The sequence below is a fragment of the Merops nubicus genome, unplaced genomic scaffold, assembly GCF_000691845.1.
Source record: "Merops nubicus isolate BGI_N331 unplaced genomic scaffold, ASM69184v1 scaffold12139, whole genome shotgun sequence".
NCBI classification, from domain to species: domain Eukaryota; kingdom Metazoa; phylum Chordata; class Aves; order Coraciiformes; family Meropidae; genus Merops; species Merops nubicus.
The window spans coordinates 86,561-108,675 of NW_008630222.1; the positions used below are offsets into that span (position 1 = coordinate 86,561).

At 38.5% G+C, this 22,115-nt stretch overlaps 1 protein-coding gene across 3 annotated transcripts in view; it reads left to right on the forward strand.

Moving 5' to 3' along the window:
• Positions 1 to 22,115, forward strand: part of RIMBP2 (RIMS binding protein 2) — a 61,607-nt gene that overhangs the window by 16,204 nt on the left and 23,288 nt on the right. For all 3 annotated transcript variants that reach the window (XM_008947207.1, XM_008947208.1, XM_008947211.1), the window contains 7 exons: positions 5,147 to 5,351; positions 11,067 to 11,218; positions 13,327 to 13,403; positions 14,349 to 14,458; positions 14,865 to 15,674; positions 19,433 to 19,584; positions 19,952 to 20,419. In XM_008947207.1, coding sequence (XP_008945455.1) covers positions 5,147 to 5,351; positions 11,067 to 11,218; positions 13,327 to 13,403; positions 14,349 to 14,458; positions 14,865 to 15,674; positions 19,433 to 19,584; positions 19,952 to 20,419 — 1,974 coding nt within the window. The remainder of the gene's footprint in view (positions 1 to 5,146; positions 5,352 to 11,066; positions 11,219 to 13,326; positions 13,404 to 14,348; positions 14,459 to 14,864; positions 15,675 to 19,432; positions 19,585 to 19,951; positions 20,420 to 22,115) is intronic.

A 22,115-nucleotide genomic window follows, 5' to 3' on the forward strand; every position in this document is an offset into this window, starting at 1 on the left:
GTAGCCTGAACTGGGCATTTGAAAATCAAGGGCACCAGAAACATACTCAAATTTTAATTAGAAACAGAATAATTCTGTGTGGAAGGGACCTCTAGCTATCTGGTCCAAGTCCCTGCTCAAAGAAAGTCCCTCTTCAAAATTGCTGTAGGTTGCTCAAGACTTTGCCCAGTTCATTTTTAAGTATCTCTAGGAATGGAGATATGACAGCCTCTGTCAGCTCTTGAGTACTTTCATCATGAGGATTATTATTCTTGTATCCTGTTAGAATTTTTGTCTAGATGCTACCCATGTCCATTGCTTCTAATCATGTTGCTGTTTATCACCAGCAGTGATTTTTAGTGTTTCCCAAGTATGCTGCAACACGATTTTAGAATTTGTGAGTGACTATTTGATTTAGCAAGTAAATACACTTAGATCAATTGAATTTTGAGACGTGATTCAGGTGTTCTGGTTTACTAACTTTTAAAGCACTAAATACTTGCACATATTGACATTGTCCATAAAAGCAACATCACCCATAAGGATACATCAAAAATTCTTAGTATTTTCATTATAACAATTATAATTATACATATTATAATAGTTATGCATATTGTACAGAATTATACATAGCAATTATGACCTTGGCACAGGGCATGACCTGTAAATTCATTAGTAGTTGTGTTCATGGACCTTGCATCTTATTTCAAGCCTTCCTTCAGTCATTAATTCTGAAAAAAAAAAACCCAAACTACTAATTTAGTCTTCTGTGCCTAAGGATACAGAATTTCTTCTCTCTTGTATAGAAGTGACATGAAGAGTAGAAGCAAATTCTTACTCCCATTCAAAAGCATGAGTTTTGCTGTCAGGTTTAGCTAGAATAAGGCAAGGTTTGTAAAACCTCTTTGTCTTAGGGTGGGGTGAAATTTTAAGAGATTTTCAACTGAGATTCATAATAATGGAACCTTCATAATGGATAAATTACATATGAAAACACAAAATATCAGAAGATAATTGAAATAAATAAAGACACTCAAACATCTGCCTGATGAAACCTTTTATTCCCTTTGCTGGTTGCTGTTTAGAAATGCAGGGTGACCCAGAATTTTGGGCAATATAGGAGAAAAGACAGCAACATGTAGCAGAAATTAGAACTCCTGTAGAATGTTTCTAAAGCAAATAGTTCCTCCCCACTTTTTCAAAACAAGGCTCAACAGATATCTCTAAGTTCCAATCATACGATTTGATGTACTTGGGTAAGGTAAAGTGTCAGAAAACATAGATGCACCAGTAAACAGCACATTAACTGCATCCAAATTTCCTTTTCATCTTTTTTGTTCTTCATTTTTTTTCATGTAAAATAGGTTTTTGCTGATTGCTACCAAATTAGTTTTTCTGCCTGAGGGAAAGAAAAGGCATTAAATGGTTATTAAGTCTTAACATAATGTATGTATAATAAAGAACACGTGATACCATAGATTGATTATACGAAGTGTATTGTCAATATTTTGTTTAGAAATCTGTTTTCAGCAGAAGCAAATTTTTAGTCTTTTTACCTTATCACAGTATTTCTTCTGTCTGTGTACTTACTGGCCACTCACTAATGGAAGGTGTTTTTTCTGGTGCCTTGATCATATTTTTAAACTTTTTTAAAAAATTATTTATTTCTATCTATAGAAGTTAGTATTCCCATAGAAAATGTTTAACTCATAGGCTTTCTCTGTCATATGTATTAAGGTTTTTTTGCTTTAAAGAATATAAAATTAATTTAGCATTTAATGCCTGATGGAAAGTATATGATCCAGGAAAACATCACTAGAAAAAAAGCAGGCAAGTAATTATTTACACCCCCCCTCAATGTAATAAAAATTCTTATTTAGCTGATTTGTCTGCAGCCTCAGATTTGCATAACCCCATCAAGGTTTCCTAAGCTTTTGCTTTTTATTGCTACAATCCCATTAATTTTTAGCATTTTATTTAATCTGCCTTTTGCAATTTCAGCTCAGCAGTTGTATTGATTTCTGAAGCGTTCTATCACGTGGTTTGCTTTTAATGCATGATTTACACGTAGTAACTGTTCTAATATATTTTGCTTTGAAATGTAAAAGTGTTCAAAACTGTTTTTATTTCTTTATTTCACATCTCTTTGTTTACTGTGTCTTGTTTGGAATTTATTGCTTTGCACTTCATCCAGAACACCTTGGACAGCATGCAGGTATTTTAGGGCATAAATTCTCCTTTTCCTGTCCTGAATCTTCCACTTTTCCCTTTATAATGAGTACAAGAGTCCTGCCTAACCTTGCATGGGATGCGTGCTGGAACCATTGTTATGCAAGCATGCTTGGCATTTATTGACCGAATATCAAATCACCAAAATCAGGATTTTTTTTTCCTACAAGAGATTAATATTCAAATGTGGCATGATTTAATGAGAACTCAGATTTAAGTTTTGAAAGTTCATTTCTTATGAGCATGCCCACTAAGAATGGTTTGGTAGTTTATTCAAGACTATAGCTTTCTGGCTTTGTGGATTTTGTCTGAATTCAGATAGTTTCTTTGTTAGTACAGAGAGAAATTTATATGATATTTTCACCTGAGGTTGATTTGTTGAGCAACCTACTGAAATCCATGGCTGCTACATAAACTGTTAAGCTATGAAATGATATCTCCATAGCAGAATGAGCTGATAACTACTCTGAATTCAAGCCTATCCACCTGGAAAGTTGCTCATCATTTTATGTCTTGTGTGATTGGTATCTGTCTTGTAATGGAAGAAGTCTGCTTCATTTTCCATGTAAGAATCTGTGAAAGTTTTAGAAGTAGCACTATGTATTGTATGAGAAACCTGGCAAGTCCTAATTCAATATAGTCTGCAGTAGAGAATGTCTTTTCATGTCACCACTGCTATAGGCAGACCCAGCTTTAGGGAGATCTGATATTAGGATGGGCTATATGGGCAGAACCATGATGCAGAGTAAAAATTCAGTCCTTCTCACAACCTTGATTAGAAAAAGGTAGTAAAGAAAATAATACATTAAATTAATAGGTTTTTTTTGAAAATATTTTAAGGTAGCCTTAGCATCTTGTTGGGATCTGGATTATGATGTTTTTATTTTTTGTTTTATGCTAGAGTTTCCATAACTGCATGTGGAAAGGTCAGTATATATTCTTAGAGAGTTGAACAGCTCATCCTTAAACTTCCCATTGGGAAAAGGGGATCTAAAAACCCAAACCACTTCACTGCTTGCTTTAATGTTCTTTTAAAATTGTACATAGATGCAGCAAATTAACAAGTAGCAAAGGCTCACATTTCGGTTGCTCAAAAACACAGTGGAAAGATGAAAGACAAAACCAACAAAAACTAAAGCATTTAATGTTTGCTTTATACTTCTACAGTGTCTCTGTATCTTGAAGTTTTCTGTTTCATAACCAGTCAGATAGATTTCCTGAGACTTCTTTCACAGAACTAAATTAATTTGGGTGTTATGAATGCAAAGAAATTATATCCTGTAGCTTTAAAAGTGTATTTGTTACAAAGAAAGGAACAAAGAGTATTGCCTTCTGTAGTAGGAAATTTGGATTTTTATGTTCTTCTGGGGACTATAAGTGGGTTTTTTTTTTTATCTTTAGCTGTGTTAAGGTCTTTGTATAGGTCATGTTATATATGTCATTTTCTTGATATGTAATATGTGCAGTTTTTCTTATATGAACTGAGGACATTTTTCTCTTTTAAGATAATCTTTAGTACAGTTGAATGAATCTAATGGATATGCAGAGTTCCTTTGTTATTACCATTGTTTAACGAGGCATAGATGATACAGGGTTTTTTAATGAAGAAAAGTGATTTTAGTTCATCATAAAGCATCAGATTAGGGTATAATGCATTTGCTTTTTATATAAGGAGCCTATTACTGCCTCTGTTGAGCTACTTCTTGCAGTGTTTGGGTCACAGCACATAAGACAGGAGTACTCCCTAGGTCTCAAATGGCACATTGCCAGAGTAGAGCCCAACTCTACCCCTATGTGAAAAACCAAGCCTCACAAAGGGAATTCTCAGGAGCTTTGCTGATTCTTCAGTCTTTGCAACAAGTGTTAACAAGTTCTTTCCAAGCTCTCTGCATGCTCTAGATTTGGGCTTTTGTCTTCAGGAATATCTGGTAGTGTATGCAAACAGATATACAGGCTGCTTATAAATGCAGACTGAAATTTCAATGCATTATGTTGAAAACATTATTGTACCCTTGATTTAGCTAGTACAATGAATGTGCAGCTTTGGATGAAAGGGTTTTTTTCATGCTTTAGTGTCTTCACTACTCTTATATATATTTTGAGTAAAAAATGTAGGAGAAATCCTGAATTCCTATTCCCTTTGTCATTCCTTTCAGACAGGGAATCTTTCCATCACCTCATCCATTTTTTCACACCAGGAATTTATAAATTGTATGTTGCCAAATTTCCCAAGTCAACACAGAAGCTTATCTTTTAAGTTCTGTTTCGTTAAAGCCTGATCCCTCAAAATTGAAACAAAATTGTTTGCCAGCAATGACATTTTGGTACTTCTCATAAGCTTACGAACAATCTCCTCTTGGCTGGTGTCTGAATTGCTTCTGTGTGGTTTGGGCACCTATAGTGAGGAACATTATTTTTGAAAGGGAATTTAGCCAATAGATAGGCCCACATTCTGCATGAACCACTGGGGGAGGGTTGTTGTTGCTGTTGGTTTTAAATACCTAAATGTTAGTCTAGCAATTCAGGAGGCTTCAACTTAATAGCAGAGGATGGGCAAACATCAGAAGCATACCTGAGTTTTAGGAGAAGTTGGAAAAGCACACAAAAGTGACAATGCAGGTAACTGTGGAAGCCATAAAGCTGTAGGATCTACTTGCAGAAGTTCTTGGCAGTGATTTTTTAGCCCTGCCAAAACATACAATGAGGAATTTCCCTGTTAGAAATGGAGGATGAAAGGAGTACCTACCTCAATATTACAGAGCTGCTCAGAGCTTTCCTCCTAAACATGGGTGAGAATTTAAGGAGAGAAAAGTGTGATGGTAGCCCTATTTATCCCAAATAGTTTGCCTATCCTGGCTTCTTGGTACTTTAGAGAAGCCTGGTGCAGTCAGAGCTCCCTTGGCTCTGGTGAAATGTCTGTGTTGTCTTGCCTGTGCAGGCCAAGGTCCGCGAGCTGGAGGAGAAATGCCGGACGCAGAGCGAACAGTTTAACCTCCTGTCCAGAGAGCTGGAGAAGTTTCGGCAGCAAGCAGGGAAGATTGATCTCCTGAGCAGTAACTCGGTGGCATCCTCAGAGATCCCTGGGTCTCCCGGTAAATCTCTATCCCAGTTAATGAATGGCATAGCCACTTCTATAGGCAAAGGTAAGGACTAGCACTTTATTTGTAGGTATCTGTTCCACCTTGTAGATTTTACAGTGCAGCTCGGTGATGCAAAGAGAGTTGGATTACACAAATGGAGGATGGGATTTTCTCCCGTCCCTATTTTTTTGGCCTGTTTTAATTTCAGAGTATCTCTTAAGCCTTCACTGAGGTTGTTCCCATTTTATTTGGGCGTTGGTGTGAGCAGAATTCTCTTTAATTGTTGTTGGGTGTAGTGATGAGAAATCTGTTCAGTGTTAAAATGATGTATTCATTACGTAAGTATCTTCCGGTGGAGGAAGAAAAACTGTCTTGCACATGTAGGCCCTGTTGTAAAACCTCTTGTAAAACTGTTTCAGGGATAAGAGTAGGTCTGTTGTCTTGTTGAAATAGCAGTTCATGGGGAAAGAGAGAACAGAGTCCCCCCACTGCGTTAGCCATTACATAAAAGACACTTGGAAATAGAAATGAGCAGCAAATAGGAAAACTGAATGGAATAGTTGGACAAACATTAAAATATTTTTAGTTTAGTTTGTTCAACAGAAAAAATGCACTTCTTCATAAAAACTTGAAAGTGAAACACTACCAAAATTTTTCTGTGGAAGCAAACACTATCTATAAAACCACCAATTCTGTCACAAAGTAATCTTGATTGGAAAAGGAGTTTAATGGGATCTGTTTCAACAGAACTGAATAGGGATAATATCTACAGCTGCTTACTAACTTTGCACAGTTGTGCAAAAGTGTGTTTAAATTTTTAAATGTGTTTAAAAAAATATTTGAACATATAACTGCCAGGTGTTTTAGAAACAGAAAAGTCACACCAAAAATATTGTTGCTCTGAGTTTTAAAAGAAATGGAGAATGTAAAGTAAAAAAAGAAAAAAATTAAGTTACATCTGTATTGGTATTCTTAAACTTATAGTTCCTAATATCTTCAGCAGAGTGTGTGTCTTTCAGAGATCTGCATTAACCTTTTGCCAGGTCATCTGTTGTCAGGATTCATTTTCCATAAGAAAATTGCAAAGATCAAGGCAAGGGGCTACCTAAGGACACCTGAAAGTGACTCTTATCTTAGAATGTGTATTATAACTATGTTATCAAGGCTGAGAAGTGTGCTCACCAGCTCAGTATTACCCATGTTAGAGTGTTTTTAACTACTTCTTATGCAAAGGATCACTTTTCAGGTAATTTCCATTAGTTAAAAATTCCCTCAAAGTTGTTTTAAACTAACTATGAAGAAGAACTGGAAAAAATGAAAAAATCTTGACCTTTTAAAATTTCATCTTCCTAAGCTTCTAGAAAAATTCCGAGGCATAGGAAATCACAAATTGTTCCCCTATTGTTAGACATGAGCAGTTATTTTCAGTGAAGGGTGCTAAACTCAATGTGAAACCAAGTCAAAAGGAGCCAAGGTGACATCCTCCTCTCATTTCACTTCAGGAGCTTGGTACGCCTTGGGTTTTGGAACTCCAAATTCAGGCTGTTTGCAGTCTTGCCCCTTGTGGTGCAGATCAGTTTAGAGGCTGTTCTGGAGCTGCAGGCCTTACCTAAGCAGATATTAAAGTGCACTAAATGGAGAATTCAGAAGGCATTACCTGATAGCCATAAGAATATAGCATAAATTTCCTTAATATCAACAGGATTAGCTCCTCAGGTCTCTAATGACAGGATTTTCAAAGCAGCAATTAATTATAAAGGAAAGGTAATTAGGTATTGAAATGCCCTTTAGGCAGCTAGCGAAGATCCAGTCTATCTGCGGAATTGATCTAAATAGGCCCCAGTCCTCAAATAAAAACAAACTAAACGTTTTTAGGTCCTCAGTCAAACTCCCCAAACTAACATATTTATTCTTGAAATACTAATGGAAACAACTTTTAAAAAAAAAATAAAAATCAAAACACAACAAACATGTATCTTCCAAGAAATCCTTAAGTAAAAACACAGAAAACACCTAGATCTGTACTGAAGTAATTTAAAGGCTTTGTTCTGTAAACCTTTTCTCATAACCTATTGATTTTTATGCAACTTAGAATTCAGGGCCTGCAGCACTGGTGTATAAACATCAGAAATCCTTGGACAATATTCATTCTCAGTATGAATGCACTGATAACAATAAAGTAATGTTTGAGCAAGTGGGCAGGATTTCTAATTATTGAAATCAGCCATTTCACAATAATGATGGTAATGCCACAGCAAGTTCTTCAAATCAGAAGTGTAATTATTTTTATTATGTGTGAGGAAGAAAGAACACAAGAGGGAACACAAGGACAGCTTTCAAAGCAGAGCAAACGACGGAAATGAGATCAGTTTATGACCAGCTGCTTGGCCTTAATTAGTGATGTTTGAATGTCTCAGGAAATGAAATAAACCTAGCCAGAATAGATGAAAATGTAAAAAGTTCACTCTAAACATATAATAATGTCACAATCGGACATAGAAACCTCAGGGTTTATTATTCATCAGATACAAGGTTTGTTTAAATAGCCTTTCTGGATAATTTAGGTAGTCCATAATGAATCAGCAGTTCCAATAAATAAAATGAAGAGTCTAATTGTACTACAACTAAGGCCAGCTTTAATTCTGCTGAGACATTTAAACGAAGTCTGGTGCTCTTCCATGCATCTTTCCTTGAAATGCTGTTCTTCACACCTCCTTAACAGCTATTTGCCAGTCATGGGGAAATAAAGGCCATTTTGAGCTTCTATGGACTTTACATGACTTTATGGACAAAGATCCTGTGACTTCATAAGGTCCTTCTCTAGTATTTAGAGAAAAAAAGAGACATTTCTAGAGTCATCTGCATGCTCTTATGAACTAACCTCTTGTATTTTTTGTTTTTAATTCTTGGTTTTTTTTCAGAGTGCAAATATAAAAGGAAGGGCACATCGTTTTTTTCTTAGTTTCCAGTAATTTAACAAGTTGTAAAACAGTCTTTATCTGTCTGTTTCCTCCATATTTTGTTCTTCAAGCCTAGGGACATCAGTGAAATTGCCTTGAGAGAATCTAGTTTGAAATTGTTTCTTATTTTGGTGACAAAGTTAGGCCAGTTTTCAAATGCAGTCACTTTCCTGTGTTCACAATCTGCAAAAATAGACATCCTGTATAGAAATAATCAAGAGATTACACAAATTCAGGAGGTTTCAGGAGGAATGTGCTTCATGTGCAGTGAATCTGTTTCATTTTTTTGCAAAGGCATTGCTTGATGCTTGTGTTGTTTTTTGTTGTTTTTATAAATCCAAATGTAGCTCCACATAAATAGAATCAGCATGAATTTACATATATTATTTAAAGCATCTCATGACCTTCTAATAAAGTCTCCTCTCCAGAATACACAGGAAATAACTGCTAATATTGTCTGATACAGCTACCCCAAAAATCTGTTCTTTCCAATTTATTGCAGGTGTTAGACTACCTTGAAAATGCAGAAATTTTTAAGATGCTCTAAGAACTAGATTCCATTGTGGTCCCAGATAAAAGCAGTCCCACAGCATGGGAAAAATCCTTAGAGGGTCAGCTCCTGTTATTCCACACACTTTTTCATGAGGAGGCAGGAGTTGATAGCACCATACACAGATTTTATTCAGCAGGGAGATGTTACTTTGCACAAGTAGCCAAATGAACTGAGCAACAGACAACACTGAAGGTGGCAATAAATCCAGTTAGGAAGACAAATCCATTTTGCATAGTTAGATTTGGGACAGAAGCTATACTTCCACATACACTGATGGATATGAGTGTAGACTTAACTCCAATGGGTGAGGTGCCTGAGTAGGGTATATCTGGTTGTTAGCACCATCTGGAGCCATAGATGCATCCAGTCACATCAACGACCACACAGTTTTCTCTCCTATGAAGGTAATTTACTCAAGGTAAATTTTATGCACCCTGTTTTACAAGTGGAAAAAAATAAGACATTTGAATATCTTCCAGCATCTTGATATTCCTGGAGTTCTTGGTAATGTGTGTTCCTATCCTGGCTATCAACCTGTGCATCTGCAAAGCAAGACCTATACTGTCCAAGAATCTTTCTCCACATTTTGTATGTAGTGCAAGTAAATTTATAACAAAGCCTGAAAAATCCAGGAGGTATGAGACCAAACAGCAGTTTTCTTTGAATGAATAATCACAGTTGGAGCAATTATTTATAGGCTTGGCACTGACAGGCTGATATGGCAAGCACATTAACAGCAAACAGAAGGAGCTAAATTGGCTAAAGGTTTCTGAACAGGGATGACTTTTCTGTTATATATGTGAGAAAGGTTCCAAGAATAAAAAATATGTCCTTTTCCAGCCTGGGGATTGCTGTAAGTGAGGCTGGTTGTAATTAATCTTTTGTATGATGACTCGTGTATTTCCCTGCTGTCAATGTGCTTAAGCTGTCCTGATGTAAATTGCAGTGATGTGAAGAAAATTAATCATATTGGACTAAGGAGCACACCAGAAAAACCCTCTGATAATATATCTTGGAGTTTATTTTCTTCTGCAACGTGAATAAAGAGGTTCCACTGATAATTCCTGGTGACACATATCTGGGAAGCTTGCAATTCAGCAGATTGCTGGCCAGATTTCGGGCAGACCTGGAGAGGAAATGCTGAGACTACACATATCCAGGGTCTGAAATATTAGAGCATAGGCTCATTATGTTAATGAGAGAGAGAAAGGATAAGACACTCTGCATATCTGATTGTGTCAGCAGCACCCTAGACTGTGCTTTGCTGTAACATCTGCTGATGCTGCAAGTATAATTAGGCTCAGTTTACATTTTCTTGCTTGTTTTCATGTTGTCTGGGGACTAAACTAACAGTAAGAGGGGGAAAATGTAGAAGTATTTTATCTTGCACTTCTTTATTCTCTCTTGCAACCTTCACAAAGTTGTTCTTTTTACTTGTGTCCCCCCATGATCAGATCTGCTTTTCAGCTGAGTCAGTAGGAGCTAGGAGAGCCCCTTGTAAGGCTGCCTCCTGAAGCCCTTCAAATGTGCAGCATAAACTCTCTTTTCCTTTTTATTTTCAAATGCCTTGAAAAAGCACAATAAAAATATTCCTAGACATTTCTGGAGATTTTCCCCTTTTCATGGCCTATGTCTTCCATTTTTAAGAAACTGGAGCTATGACACAGTGATCAAATTATATTGGTTTAGTGCTGATGTTAACAAGGAGCTCTTAAGAAAAATGAAGCAGGTACCCTTGGGATTTATTGCACTGCAAAAAGCCAAAGCACTTCCCTTCAAAATAAATATCCTGCCAACTAAACTATTAGCATTTCAGACGATTTCTTAGAAGATAAATGCATGGCTTGATTCTACTTGCTGATGTATGACAGAGTCCCCAAAAGAAACAGAATGGCTCTAACAGCAGAGTTTTAGTGCTGGGCATGTTAAACTGCATGTTAGATAACTTCTGCAAAGGTATCAAAGGACTCAGAACATAGGCAATTTTTTTTTTCATTAGAGGAAACTAACTTTTATTTTTTTTAAAATTAAAATATCTTCACTTTCTACATTATGTTCCATAACATATTGTTGACTTATGTGATTTACTGAAAGGCTGGGAACTAGTAGCTTAGTCACTTTTACCCTCTGCAGTATACCTTCTTTAGTCTTTTTCTAGAGTGATTTCTAAGAGAAGGAGAAAATAACTCACTGCTGCTCAATAGCTGGCAATGTTTCTGCCTGAGAATAATTACTTACTCTCATATGTGTTTTGTTCACTACCAGGTCATGAAAGTCCTTCTGGAAGTCGTTTTGTGATTTCAGAGTTTATACGACCCCTTCAAATATCTGGAGACAAACCAGAACAATTGTCTGTCAAACCTACATTCCAGTCCAAGTCAAGATCTGGTACCCCAAGATGCAGATTTGATTCAGACGTGAGTCTTTGTAAATTTGTTACTTAAAATGTGTTTTATGGGGTCAAGACTTCTCTTCATCAGGGGACCAATGCAGCTTGATCCACCTGTTTTCAAAAAGTCAAGACGTGAATGTTCTTGTTTTCTGAGTCAACTTAGGAACATGACCAGTGGGAATTTAACTGATATTTTCAAAGAAGTTTCAGCTAATACCCTAGTTACGCAGCATGAAAAGTGTGTGTGTGAGAACTTGCAGCTTCTATGAAAACCACAACCTTCAATGATGCATTCAGAGTGTTGTACTGCTTCTGTGCATAAGAGGTGTAAGTCAGCATTTGTTTGTCTGTTTTAGTGTATGTCTATGTTATGCAGGTTTATCATTATTTTATTACATCTACCAAAAGGTGTGACTTTGATACAGCCTGGGCAAATGGAAGAGAATTTCCACGCAGTGCCCAGAGCAGGCAGTGCTCTGACAGAGAAGTAGCTCACTCTGCAGGACTCGTTCTTTGCCTGATTTTCATGACGTGTGAATCTCCTCACTGCAACTAGGCTGATACCACCTGCTAAGAGCAGCTTCCAGCACACTCTCCTAAACTGATATTAAGCCTGTAACCTGAAAGTGAAAGTTGCAGGATGTCGTCAGTAAACTCTTCCACCATTCAACTTTACAGCATGTATTTCACTGTCCTTTTGAAAGGCTCTGTTCTTCTCCTAGAAAGGTTTTACAGTTATCAGTGGAATTCTAATAGAAAGCAATTGGGAAGCTAAGAAGAGCTTTACAATGGTGCTATGGCAAATTGGTTGTACAGTGGGAATTCGATGGGCATATCTAAGGATTATCCACAAATAAGTATGAATATCTTTTTGTGTAGCAGCGTTGCTCAACAGTGGGAACATCCACTGCTTTTTGAAGAGGCCACAATAAAAACAGCCCGAAGTAGTCAAACCAGAAAAAGCTGCTTAGCAACAAGACTTAGAGAAGCAGAACGAACAGCAAGGAACAGAAGAAGTGCACGTCAAATTTAATTCCCTTTTTCTATTATTTTTGAGTTATCTCTCAGTGAGAATGTCAAGCCCTCTTTTGCACAATCATTTGTTGTGTGCCTTCTAGAGTGTAATTATGTGATACGTGCTCACGTTATGCAAGCTCACAGAAATTAAACTCCATTCTTTTTTTAGAGGTATCCAGACCCAGGGGGAGAGTGTATTAATGAAGTCTAAAAATGCAGCATAATGCAGTGAAGTCTGACATAAGAAAGTGTTACTCTGCAAAAAGATATCTGCAGTTTCCCTGATTATTATTAGTAACAAAGTCTTCCAGAATGAGCATTAACAGGCTAATTATGAGCTTTGTGACGTGCCCATAAAAAGGTTTCAGGATGACAACCCTTGAAAATTTACCTGCATTTCTTTCAGTTAGCAGAAAGGGTGGGTTTCAGCAGATGCTGCTGCCATGGATTGGATTGGCAAGTTGTACATTTTATATGATACTGTTTCCAAGTGTTTGGAAGCTGACACTTGCACCAACTCTAAACTCAGCATTTGTCTTAAGTACTTACTCACTGGTATCAGATTTCTACTATTGTTTTCTGATTGAAATATTAGGGTATCACCCTAAGTTGTCTGTGTGATCATACAGCTGTACTATGCCCAGAACCAACAGGCATATAATTTACAACAAGGGGTAACTGAGTTTACTGTACCTTAATGAAGACTTTAGTAAAAGTTTAGTCAGGAGGGTGAGGTGGTCAGTGAGACTGGTCTGGTTAAGTCATGCCTATCTGTTTAGCCAGCAGCATGAAAGGGAGTGATGTGGTCAATATTACATCTCCTTCAGCTGCCTCCACTGACCAGATGACAAAACACCACTGTCGAGTCTCAGACAGCTGGCATGAATCTCTAGCAAAATGTCAAGGAATTAACTCCTTTGTCCTGTTAGAATCAGAACTGCTATTCTTTTTTTGGCTAAGCCCTCCTAAGTAAAATTAATCAGTTCTGTTCCATGTTAGAAATGAATATTTATTACATATGCTTCATGTTTGCTGTCTGATCTGTATCACCTGCCAGGAAACAGTGCATGCATCTTTTGGAAATCACATTGTCTTTATTTTTTTTTTTCTTTACAGATGGATAATGATCAGAATTCCAATACCTCAAAGCAGAGATATTCGGGGAAAGTCCATCTTTGCATTGCCCGTTATAGGTAAAAACCCCAGCTCATCACCTATATGATACATGTTTGAAATATTCAATGTTCAGTTTTGCTTTGTTTTTATTCATGTACTGAATTATTACCTGGAACCAACGTTAGGGATAGCAGACCCCTTTCCTGTTTGCACTGGCTGCAAAGCATGCCATTTCCATGTGCTGTCACTGGCAGAGAAGGTTTAACATGGCCTGGCTCTTTTACCCACTGCCCCGTTTCCAGCTTTCAGTGTCTAAATGAGATACAAATGTGTACCTCCTATTTTACAGAAGATGTCTCAATCTTCTCAGAAATTGCTTTTTCATCAATGCAAGAAAGATTTAAAAGTTCCTCACATATTTGCTTTCAACATTAAGATTTCAGGTATAAAGTATTGTCACATTAATAATTTCTGTGACTATTTCTTTCAGGGCGGATATAGTTTTCATTACTTTTAAGAAGTTTTTGTCTATTAGTAGCTTGCTTTAACTGTAACTCACTGTTTGTGTCTTTATTTAACTTGTCTCTGTTGAAGTTAGGAAACTTCTGTAAAAGACTGCCATATAAAACAAAATTAATATAGGGACTGGGAAATACCTCCAGAAGTGAGTTTGCTTTAATTCACTGTAAAAAAAGACTAAAGATGATTTTGGCCAGTGTATTCAAAGAGACCTAAGTGAGAAATGTGTAGTTAAATTCTACAGAAAAGGACATGATTTTAAGTGTTAACTACTTAGGTGAATAGGGTGCACTTCATGGTCACCTGTTGGGGCTACAGTTAGAGTCTGCAACAATGAACTGACCGAGGCTCCACTCGGAGTATATGTTTCAGATGGGATGCAAAAACAGTGAAGTGAGGAATTGCCTTCCTGTGCAGCCTGGGAACTGTACACCTCTTCCTGATTCCTGTTGGGCCGGGGGGCTGCAAGTGAACACAGGTTTTCCCTCTGTTCTCCACCGCAGTTACAACCCTTTCGATGGACCAAATGAAAATCCAGAGGCAGAGCTCCCCCTTACGGCAGGAAAGTACCTTTATGTGTATGGAGATATGGATGAAGATGGATTTTATGAAGGTATTTTTTTTTTAATGTACGAATTCCTGCTAATTCATGGAGATTCAAATCAGTTCATCTGTCGAAGATGCTCCCGATTCTTTCCTTCTTCTACTACCAAATCAGTTGCTAAAATTACTCCTATCATCATTGTGTTAATTAAGAAAGTCTCTGCACCAGCAAAGCCGTTCCTTGAAGGCAGAACTAATTATAAGATATTTTGTATTGTCAGCTTTTCATACTGGCAAGATTTAAGCTGACAAGAAAGCTTACTGGCAGTTCTGGGTTTTGCCTCACTCAGCCCTTACGTTCTCACTGGGGATGTTGTTCATGTGCAGTTTTTACTTCTAGCTTTTTCCTTATCTTGGCCGTTTACAAAGCATTGGTGTGTAAGAGGTATTTTAATGGCTTTGTTCTCTCTCACCAGGGGAACTTCTAGATGGGCAAAGAGGACTAGTCCCTTCAAATTTTGTGGATTTTGTTCAAGACAATGAGACCCGATTATCAAGCACATTAAGCAGTGAACAAGATCAGAATTTAATCAACCATTCAGGGCCTGCTTTGGAAGGAGATCTCTTGGAGATAAGTCCACCAAGTCATATAGAGCCTAGTGTAATCAGCAATGGCGCAGGGACTCTGGATGTGAACATTGATGAAATTGGAGAAGACATTGTGCCTTATCCTAGAAAAATCACCCTTATTAAACAACTAGCCAAAAGTGTCATTGTGGGCTGGGAGCCACCGGTAGTGCCACCCGGCTGGGGAACCATTAGCAGCTACAACGTTCTGGTTGACAAAGAAGTAAGGATGAACATAGCCTTGGGAAGCAGAACGAAAGCTCTGATAGAAAAGCTCAACATTTCTAGCTGTACCTACCGAATATCAGTTCAGAGCATTACAAACAAGGGTAACTCAGATGAACTGCAGTGCACTTTGTTAGTTGGGAAGGATGTCATAGTAGCCCCCTCTAATCTTAAAGTGGACAATATAACCCAGATTTCTGCTGAGCTGTCCTGGCTCCCTACTAATAGTAATTATAGTCATGTGATCTTTCTTAATGAAGAGGAATTTGACATTGTCAAGGCTGCTAGCTACAAGTACCATTTTTTTAATTTGAAGCCAAATATGGCCTACAAGGTGAAAGTCATGGCAAAGCCCCATCAGATGCCCTGGCAGCTTCCCCTGGAACAACGAGAGAAGAAGGAAGCCTTTGTGGAATTTTCTACATTGCCAGCAGGTTTGATATTTTTCTCCCTACTCCAGAACTCTCCAGTTAAATTTCTCTGAAAATACTAGATAAATTAATCTAATCTTTACCTTTACACTGTACTCTCTGTCATTTTAATGAGCAGAATGAGGATTATTAGATTGCTTTATGGTATCTAAAATTAATTGCTGTCCTGAGTGATTCTCTTCATTGTTCCTGGGTAAGGACTGAATCATTTTGGAGGAGATAAACTAGGGAGAGCCATGCTTATTATCATCACAGATCACACACTATGTGTCTTATCAGATTAATCTTCATTTGTATTTAATTTGTCCAATTATAGTATTTTAGGTAGTAATTTATTTTCACTGGTGTGAAGAACACTGGGGAAAAAAACAGTTATTACTTCTGGCATATTATTTGTGTGTATTAAAACACTTTTTACACAAATGATCCATCCCTCTTCTGTAATGAAAAACAACACAGACATCTTAGAGGGTTGTGAATGCATTTAGGTTGTGAAGTTGTAATCACAGTGTACAATTTGAATTTCTAAAGATAAGAAATTGGTTGTGGTTTGGAAAGACTGAGCTTTTTTCCTACCTTGCTTTTACATTAGGAATGTTGATGCTGTCAGTCATTTCCCAGTATTTGAGAACAGTGAAGTAATGTTGAAAACAGGAGCAGATGTAGTGCATTTAAAGGATATTCACATAATTTTGGGGGTGTGTGGCAGTACTTGAGAAATTTGAACATTGCTCCTGATAGATCTATCTAACCAAGGTCACCTGATCAAGGACAAGCAGAAGACTTCTCATATATTCAGGCTTTCAGAGTGCCTCTGAAGCAGGGACAGTCAACTACAGGTGACTCCTGGCAAGTGAGATTTCAGTAGCATGTACTGTGCCCTGGCTTAATTGACTCCCTGCTGGGATTTGACTCTATAAAGGAATTAGTTCTGGTCTCTTCCTTGGCTTGAGTAACTTTTGTAAGGAGGCATGCAGGACAGGAGTGCTGCTTGAGTAGTGAGGGAGGTAAGCTTGTATGCCTGCTGCTTTCAGTGCTGTTGATTTACAGCTTCAGTGCAAACACCCTCAGCTCAGACGTGTGTCGACTTCTTTGTTATCTGGGAAAGGCCTTTCCAGAGAGATTTTTTTCAGGCCAAACACTTCACATGCTGTATCTCCCTCTAGCTGCTGAAGTACGCTAGGGCAATAAATGACCTGCTCTCTGCTGAGGAGCTGAAATGCAGCAAAGCCCCTGCTTTAGATCCAGAGATCCCAGAATCTTCCCACCAGTTCACAAAGAGCAATTTTACAAAACCACATCGACTCTTCACTGTTACATAGAAAAATAAAATGGCAACTGTTGAATTGATTAGGGGCTGATGCTTGTATTTCAAAAGTCATTGAAACAAAGGGAAAAGGATGCCCATGGAATCAGAGTCAGCAAGGGGAGCTACCTTCATAGTCTGTCATGTTTTTGTCTTGCAAATATTACTAGCTTTGAGTAAGTGCATCTCCCTTCTTCAAAACAAAAAGAAAAAAAAATGTGTCTCTTAATGTGACTACTACTGATTTTGCTCTCAGACTCAGGATAATTTTTCCACCTTAAATATCTTCAGCTGATCTCTGTGTGAGGGACACGTTTAAAACATAATTTTTAGAGTATGCTGAGAGAGCAATACAGACTTTCCGTGTGAAGGGAATCTCTTGTCATTGTGCTTCTGTAGAAGAGGTGTGGGGGTGAGTGATGTCACATAAACCTTTACCTGTGGTGAATATCAGGTTTAGCAGACAGTGCAGCATGAACTGCAACAAAGCTGGCCACAGGCAGCTGCTAAAGTTTGTACTGACATTTTTCTAAGGGCTTCAGAAGCATTTACAAATGAATGCATGTGCTCACTTGATTTTGTGCTGAGATCTGCTCGTTACCAGTGGTGCAGTGATATGCTTACAGCCAGGGATACCATCAGCCACTGAGACCAAAACGGGAGCAGGCATCAGTGGATATTTGAACATTTTCACACTACATCAGTCTCAGGGGGTTTTAGGAATAAATTAAGTAAAAATGAACTTGAGATAAATGCTCACGTTTCAAAAGCAGAGAGAGCAGTTGCATGAGAAATAGAGGACAATTAGAGGTTACCTGTTCTTTTTTCTCCTTGCATAGATAGATCATATTTTGTGTGATTTATACTTGAAAACACATTGCTTCCTATCAGACCATAGCTGAGTGACAGCTCTTTAGTTGCTGAGCAATTGAACTCCTCTTCTTGATTCATCAAAGCATTAGAATTGCTTAAGATAAAATAGAAGTAGTTTCTTTTCTTTTTTTTTAGTGCTCAGATCTAAAAATAGACATAAGTATTGACAGGATTGGGACCGATGAGACTGTTACAGGTTTGAGAGCTAATTTAGTTAAGAAATTCACAAAGACTAAACTGTGGCAGAATTCTGAAACAAATATTTCTGTTGATGACCAAGACCATCAAAAGTCATTAGAAGTCATTTCCAATCTAATGATGGGGGAAAATAGAAGCCATACTATGCCTTGGGCATGACAGTTTATTAAACCTATCCCTGCTACGGCCTGTGAAGTTCAAGATAGACTCCCTGGGGATTGTTTGGTTTGGGAAGAGTGGTAGGAAGATGACTTCTCCTGCAGGAGCAGATTAATGTTGTCATTGAGAAGATACTGGAATAGATCAGATGTATTCTTTCCTGTAAACTGAGGACCTTTGATGGATTGGGAGTGCTGGCTGTCAATAAAATAGTGTGGTCAGGGAAGCTGAAATTCAATCCTAAATCAGAATCTATGCCTTGGCCAAGAAGAGTATTAGGTTGGTTTGCATCCTTTGGCCTTGCAAGTTCATAGATGCAAGGGGTGTACAGCCAAAAATTTCATGTTGTGCCTGTGGTGTCCTGAACATGACCATAATTTTATTTCCATGCCCACTGGAGGATGAAATTCAGTGACAGCAAACTACTGAAATCCACTGACAGTTTGCCAGCGTATCTGGAGGCTGAGACTTGATATTTACATTTGTATCATGATCTGTTTGGTAACAATGGATGCACACAGTTAAAATATCTGTAGCTTTCTGGTAGATGAACAGAAACTGGTTGTGCTTAGTTCACTGGCAAAAGCAAACTCCCAGCAACCCAGGTTTGTATTCTCCTGGCTGTTATGAAGAGATGGCTATGGCTAAACCCTGCTTCTGAAATGTTTCAGCATGACGCACTTCTCAGGGTTTGACAGTTAAATTAGTACAACAGGGTGCCTGAATTATTAATGAACTAATAGTCTCTATGATATTTTTACTTTGACATTCTGTCCAAAGGAAAGCTATGTATAGTAGGGTAATAGTGTCTTTTAATTAAGGAAGTATTTGTTGTGCTATTACACTAACATCCTGTAAATGCCTTAAAAGGTTAGTAGGATTTTTTTTTTTCAGTGCAGAGTAAAGATTTTGAGTCCAGTTGTCTCTTAAATCAGCACACTATAATGGTAATGGTAGGTCTGGAGGAAGCTACAAGTACAGAGCATCTTGCAAAGAAATATAGCTTATTTAATGGCTGGAAGGTGAGGGTCAGTCCTTGCCTCCATGACCTGCTGAGCCTTTGCCTCTGTTTTTACATAATAACTGCAGCAAGGATATTTTGTCATCTTAAAATTAAAAAAAAAAAAAGTGCTTTGAGATCTGTAGTTTCCACCTTGAAGGTATATCAGTTGACGTGCATACTTCTGATTTAAGCCTTAACATTAACCAGAGCTGTCTGTCTTAGGTCCTCCAGCTCCACCTCAAGATGTTATTGTACGGGCCGGTCCCACCCCAGCAACCATACAGGTGTCCTGGAAACCACCAACTCTGACAGCAACAGGGACCTCCCACGGTGCCAATGTCACAGGCTATGGTGTTTATGTGAAAGGGCAACGGGTGAGTTCTCCTCTGCCATCCACATTGGGTGAACTTCAGCTGACAGGTGAAGGCAACAATAAACCTGTGACAGCACTTGAACATGTGTGGGGTTTTCTCAGCTTTCAGTAGAACCTACTCTTTTGTTTGTGTATAACTTGCTCGTAATTTCCTTTCTATAAGCACTTGAGTTTTTGGACGAATGAGTTGAAAGGAATAAAGGCAACTGGTGCTAGCTGGTGTGAGCCCTAAGGTGGGCTCCTGCAGCCTGGGCTGGGCTGGCGATAACTCATTCTAGTTAAGACTTTGTGAAGGTTGTGCATGAATGGGGTTGAAGGGATGGAAACAGATGTCTGCATGATAGTACATTGCTTGTTTGTGTACTCAGGTGGCGGAGGTGATCTTTCCAACAGCAGAGAGCACACTGGTGGAGCTAATGAGACTAAGAAGTTTGGAAGCAAAGGAAGTCACTGTTCGAACGCTCTCTGCACAAGGGGAATCGGTGGACTCTTCTGTTGCTGCCATTCCATCTGACCTACTGGTGCCTCCAACCCCTCACCCCAGAACTGCTCCCAAATCTAAGCCATTAGCAAGTGCCGGAGCCCCAGAAACCAAAGAAGAACATTTAGGCCCACATATAAAAATGGATGAGTCGTGGGAGCAGACTCGTTCGGCATCCCCTGTTCATGGACACATGCTTGAGCCACCTGCTCCTAACTTCCACAGCCCACTTCAGGGGAGGAGGTCTCCATCACCTAACCGAATACTCCCTCAGCCCCAAGGCACACCCATCCCAAACACTGTCGCAAAAGCCATGGCAAGAGAAGCTGCACAACGAGTTGCAGAGAGCAATAGGGTAAAGGCAAACCTTTTTTTCAGGCTTTTTTGGGCTGACTTTATTCATTATCACGCTTTCCACCAAAGAATATTTTCATCATATGCTTTAAGGAGCAGCTAAGATGATCCATAGTTTGAGAAGAAGCAATATGCTAAAATTCTGTGCCATCTTTCACAAATATGCTTGCAACCATAAAGAACATTGATCAGCCTTTGATCAGCATAGAAATCCCATAACATCTCTAGGAATGTCTCCAAAAACACAGGGCCTTACTTCTGAAAACAAACGAACAAACAGTCATCAGAGTTTGTGTTGGGATCCTGCAGGAGTCAAAAAGGGAGCTTGTGCCTGTGTGAGGAAAGGCTACCAAATACTGAAGTACTTTGAAGGAGACCAAAACAATAAAGGGGTCATTAAAAAATGAGTTCAGAAATAGGCAGATAGGCAACAGTCCTGAACAGTCTAACTATGAGAGTTAATCCTTCTGACAGTTTACAAAACGAGGACAGAGCCTCATTCCTATAAGGGATTCTAAGGAGCAATGGGGTAACAGACATGTTTGTGTTCTAAAACCATCTGCTTTTTCAAAATAGCAGTTTTGATGCACATACAGCACTATTTTGTGTGCTGTCATGGACCCACAGGCAATTTTACGTGTCTGCCCTTCAAGAGTGCCCCTTTCTCAGGGCTACACCTTCCCAGATGTTCACAACTGCTTCAACAGAGCTGCCACGTGGAAGCTTTTCATTACAGATCCTTTTGTAACTGCTAGAAGCACCAGTGTCCACAGGAGACTCTCTGGTTTTGAGACCATTATGACCCATGGCTGCTGTGATGACTCAGATGTTTACTAGTTAATTTAAATCCCATATTTGAGGCTCTTAGGATCAGCATAGCTGATGTGTGTGCGTCCTGACAACATGCTCTGGTTTTCCCACCAAAGCATACAGTATTTAAATACTCCCAGTGCTTTGGGCAGTTACTTTCTCATCACAAGCTGCTCAGAACTGTCTGATACTTGTATCAGGCTCTGGTGCCACTTCTTTTTCATGCATTCTCTTGGTCCTTCATCTGGCAGTCATCAGATGTTATGTCCAGTCTTTGGTCTCCCATCGTATCTTCAAAATAACTCCATTAATTTTGACAGTTCACACATGTCTTAGCAGCCCAAACTTACTGTCTCTGCTGCAGAACAGAATTGAGCCAGTGGGTGCTGATAGAGTTTTTTTGGGAAGCTGAATAATTCTAGATCCATGTGTCTGCTGAGCACATACATATGCATGTGTGTATGCCTTTTGTTTATATGAACAATACAGAAATGAAGCAAACTGCAATAAATATAACAGAGTGAGTAAAAGCATTACTTCCTTTGTCACTCTGAGGTGTAAGATGATGTAACTATACAGGGAAAGACAACTGAAATACTTCTGGCTTTGAAAACTGCTGACATAACATATGCTCTGAACCATGTTTAATTACATTAACTTTAATAATACTTGAAATGTTTAATTCAGGGATCTGGACAGAATTTTACAGATGGATTCACTCTAAATTAAATCAAAATCTGCCATTGTTATTTTTCATGTTTAGTCCCCAGGAGTAGAAATTCTTCCCTTGCAGCAGGCTCCTGCAGAAGAAGCTGCATGTCTTCTCCCTGCCCTTCATCCAGCCTGTTAGATGGCTGATGGTCATTGTCACGGGAGTCAGCAGCAGG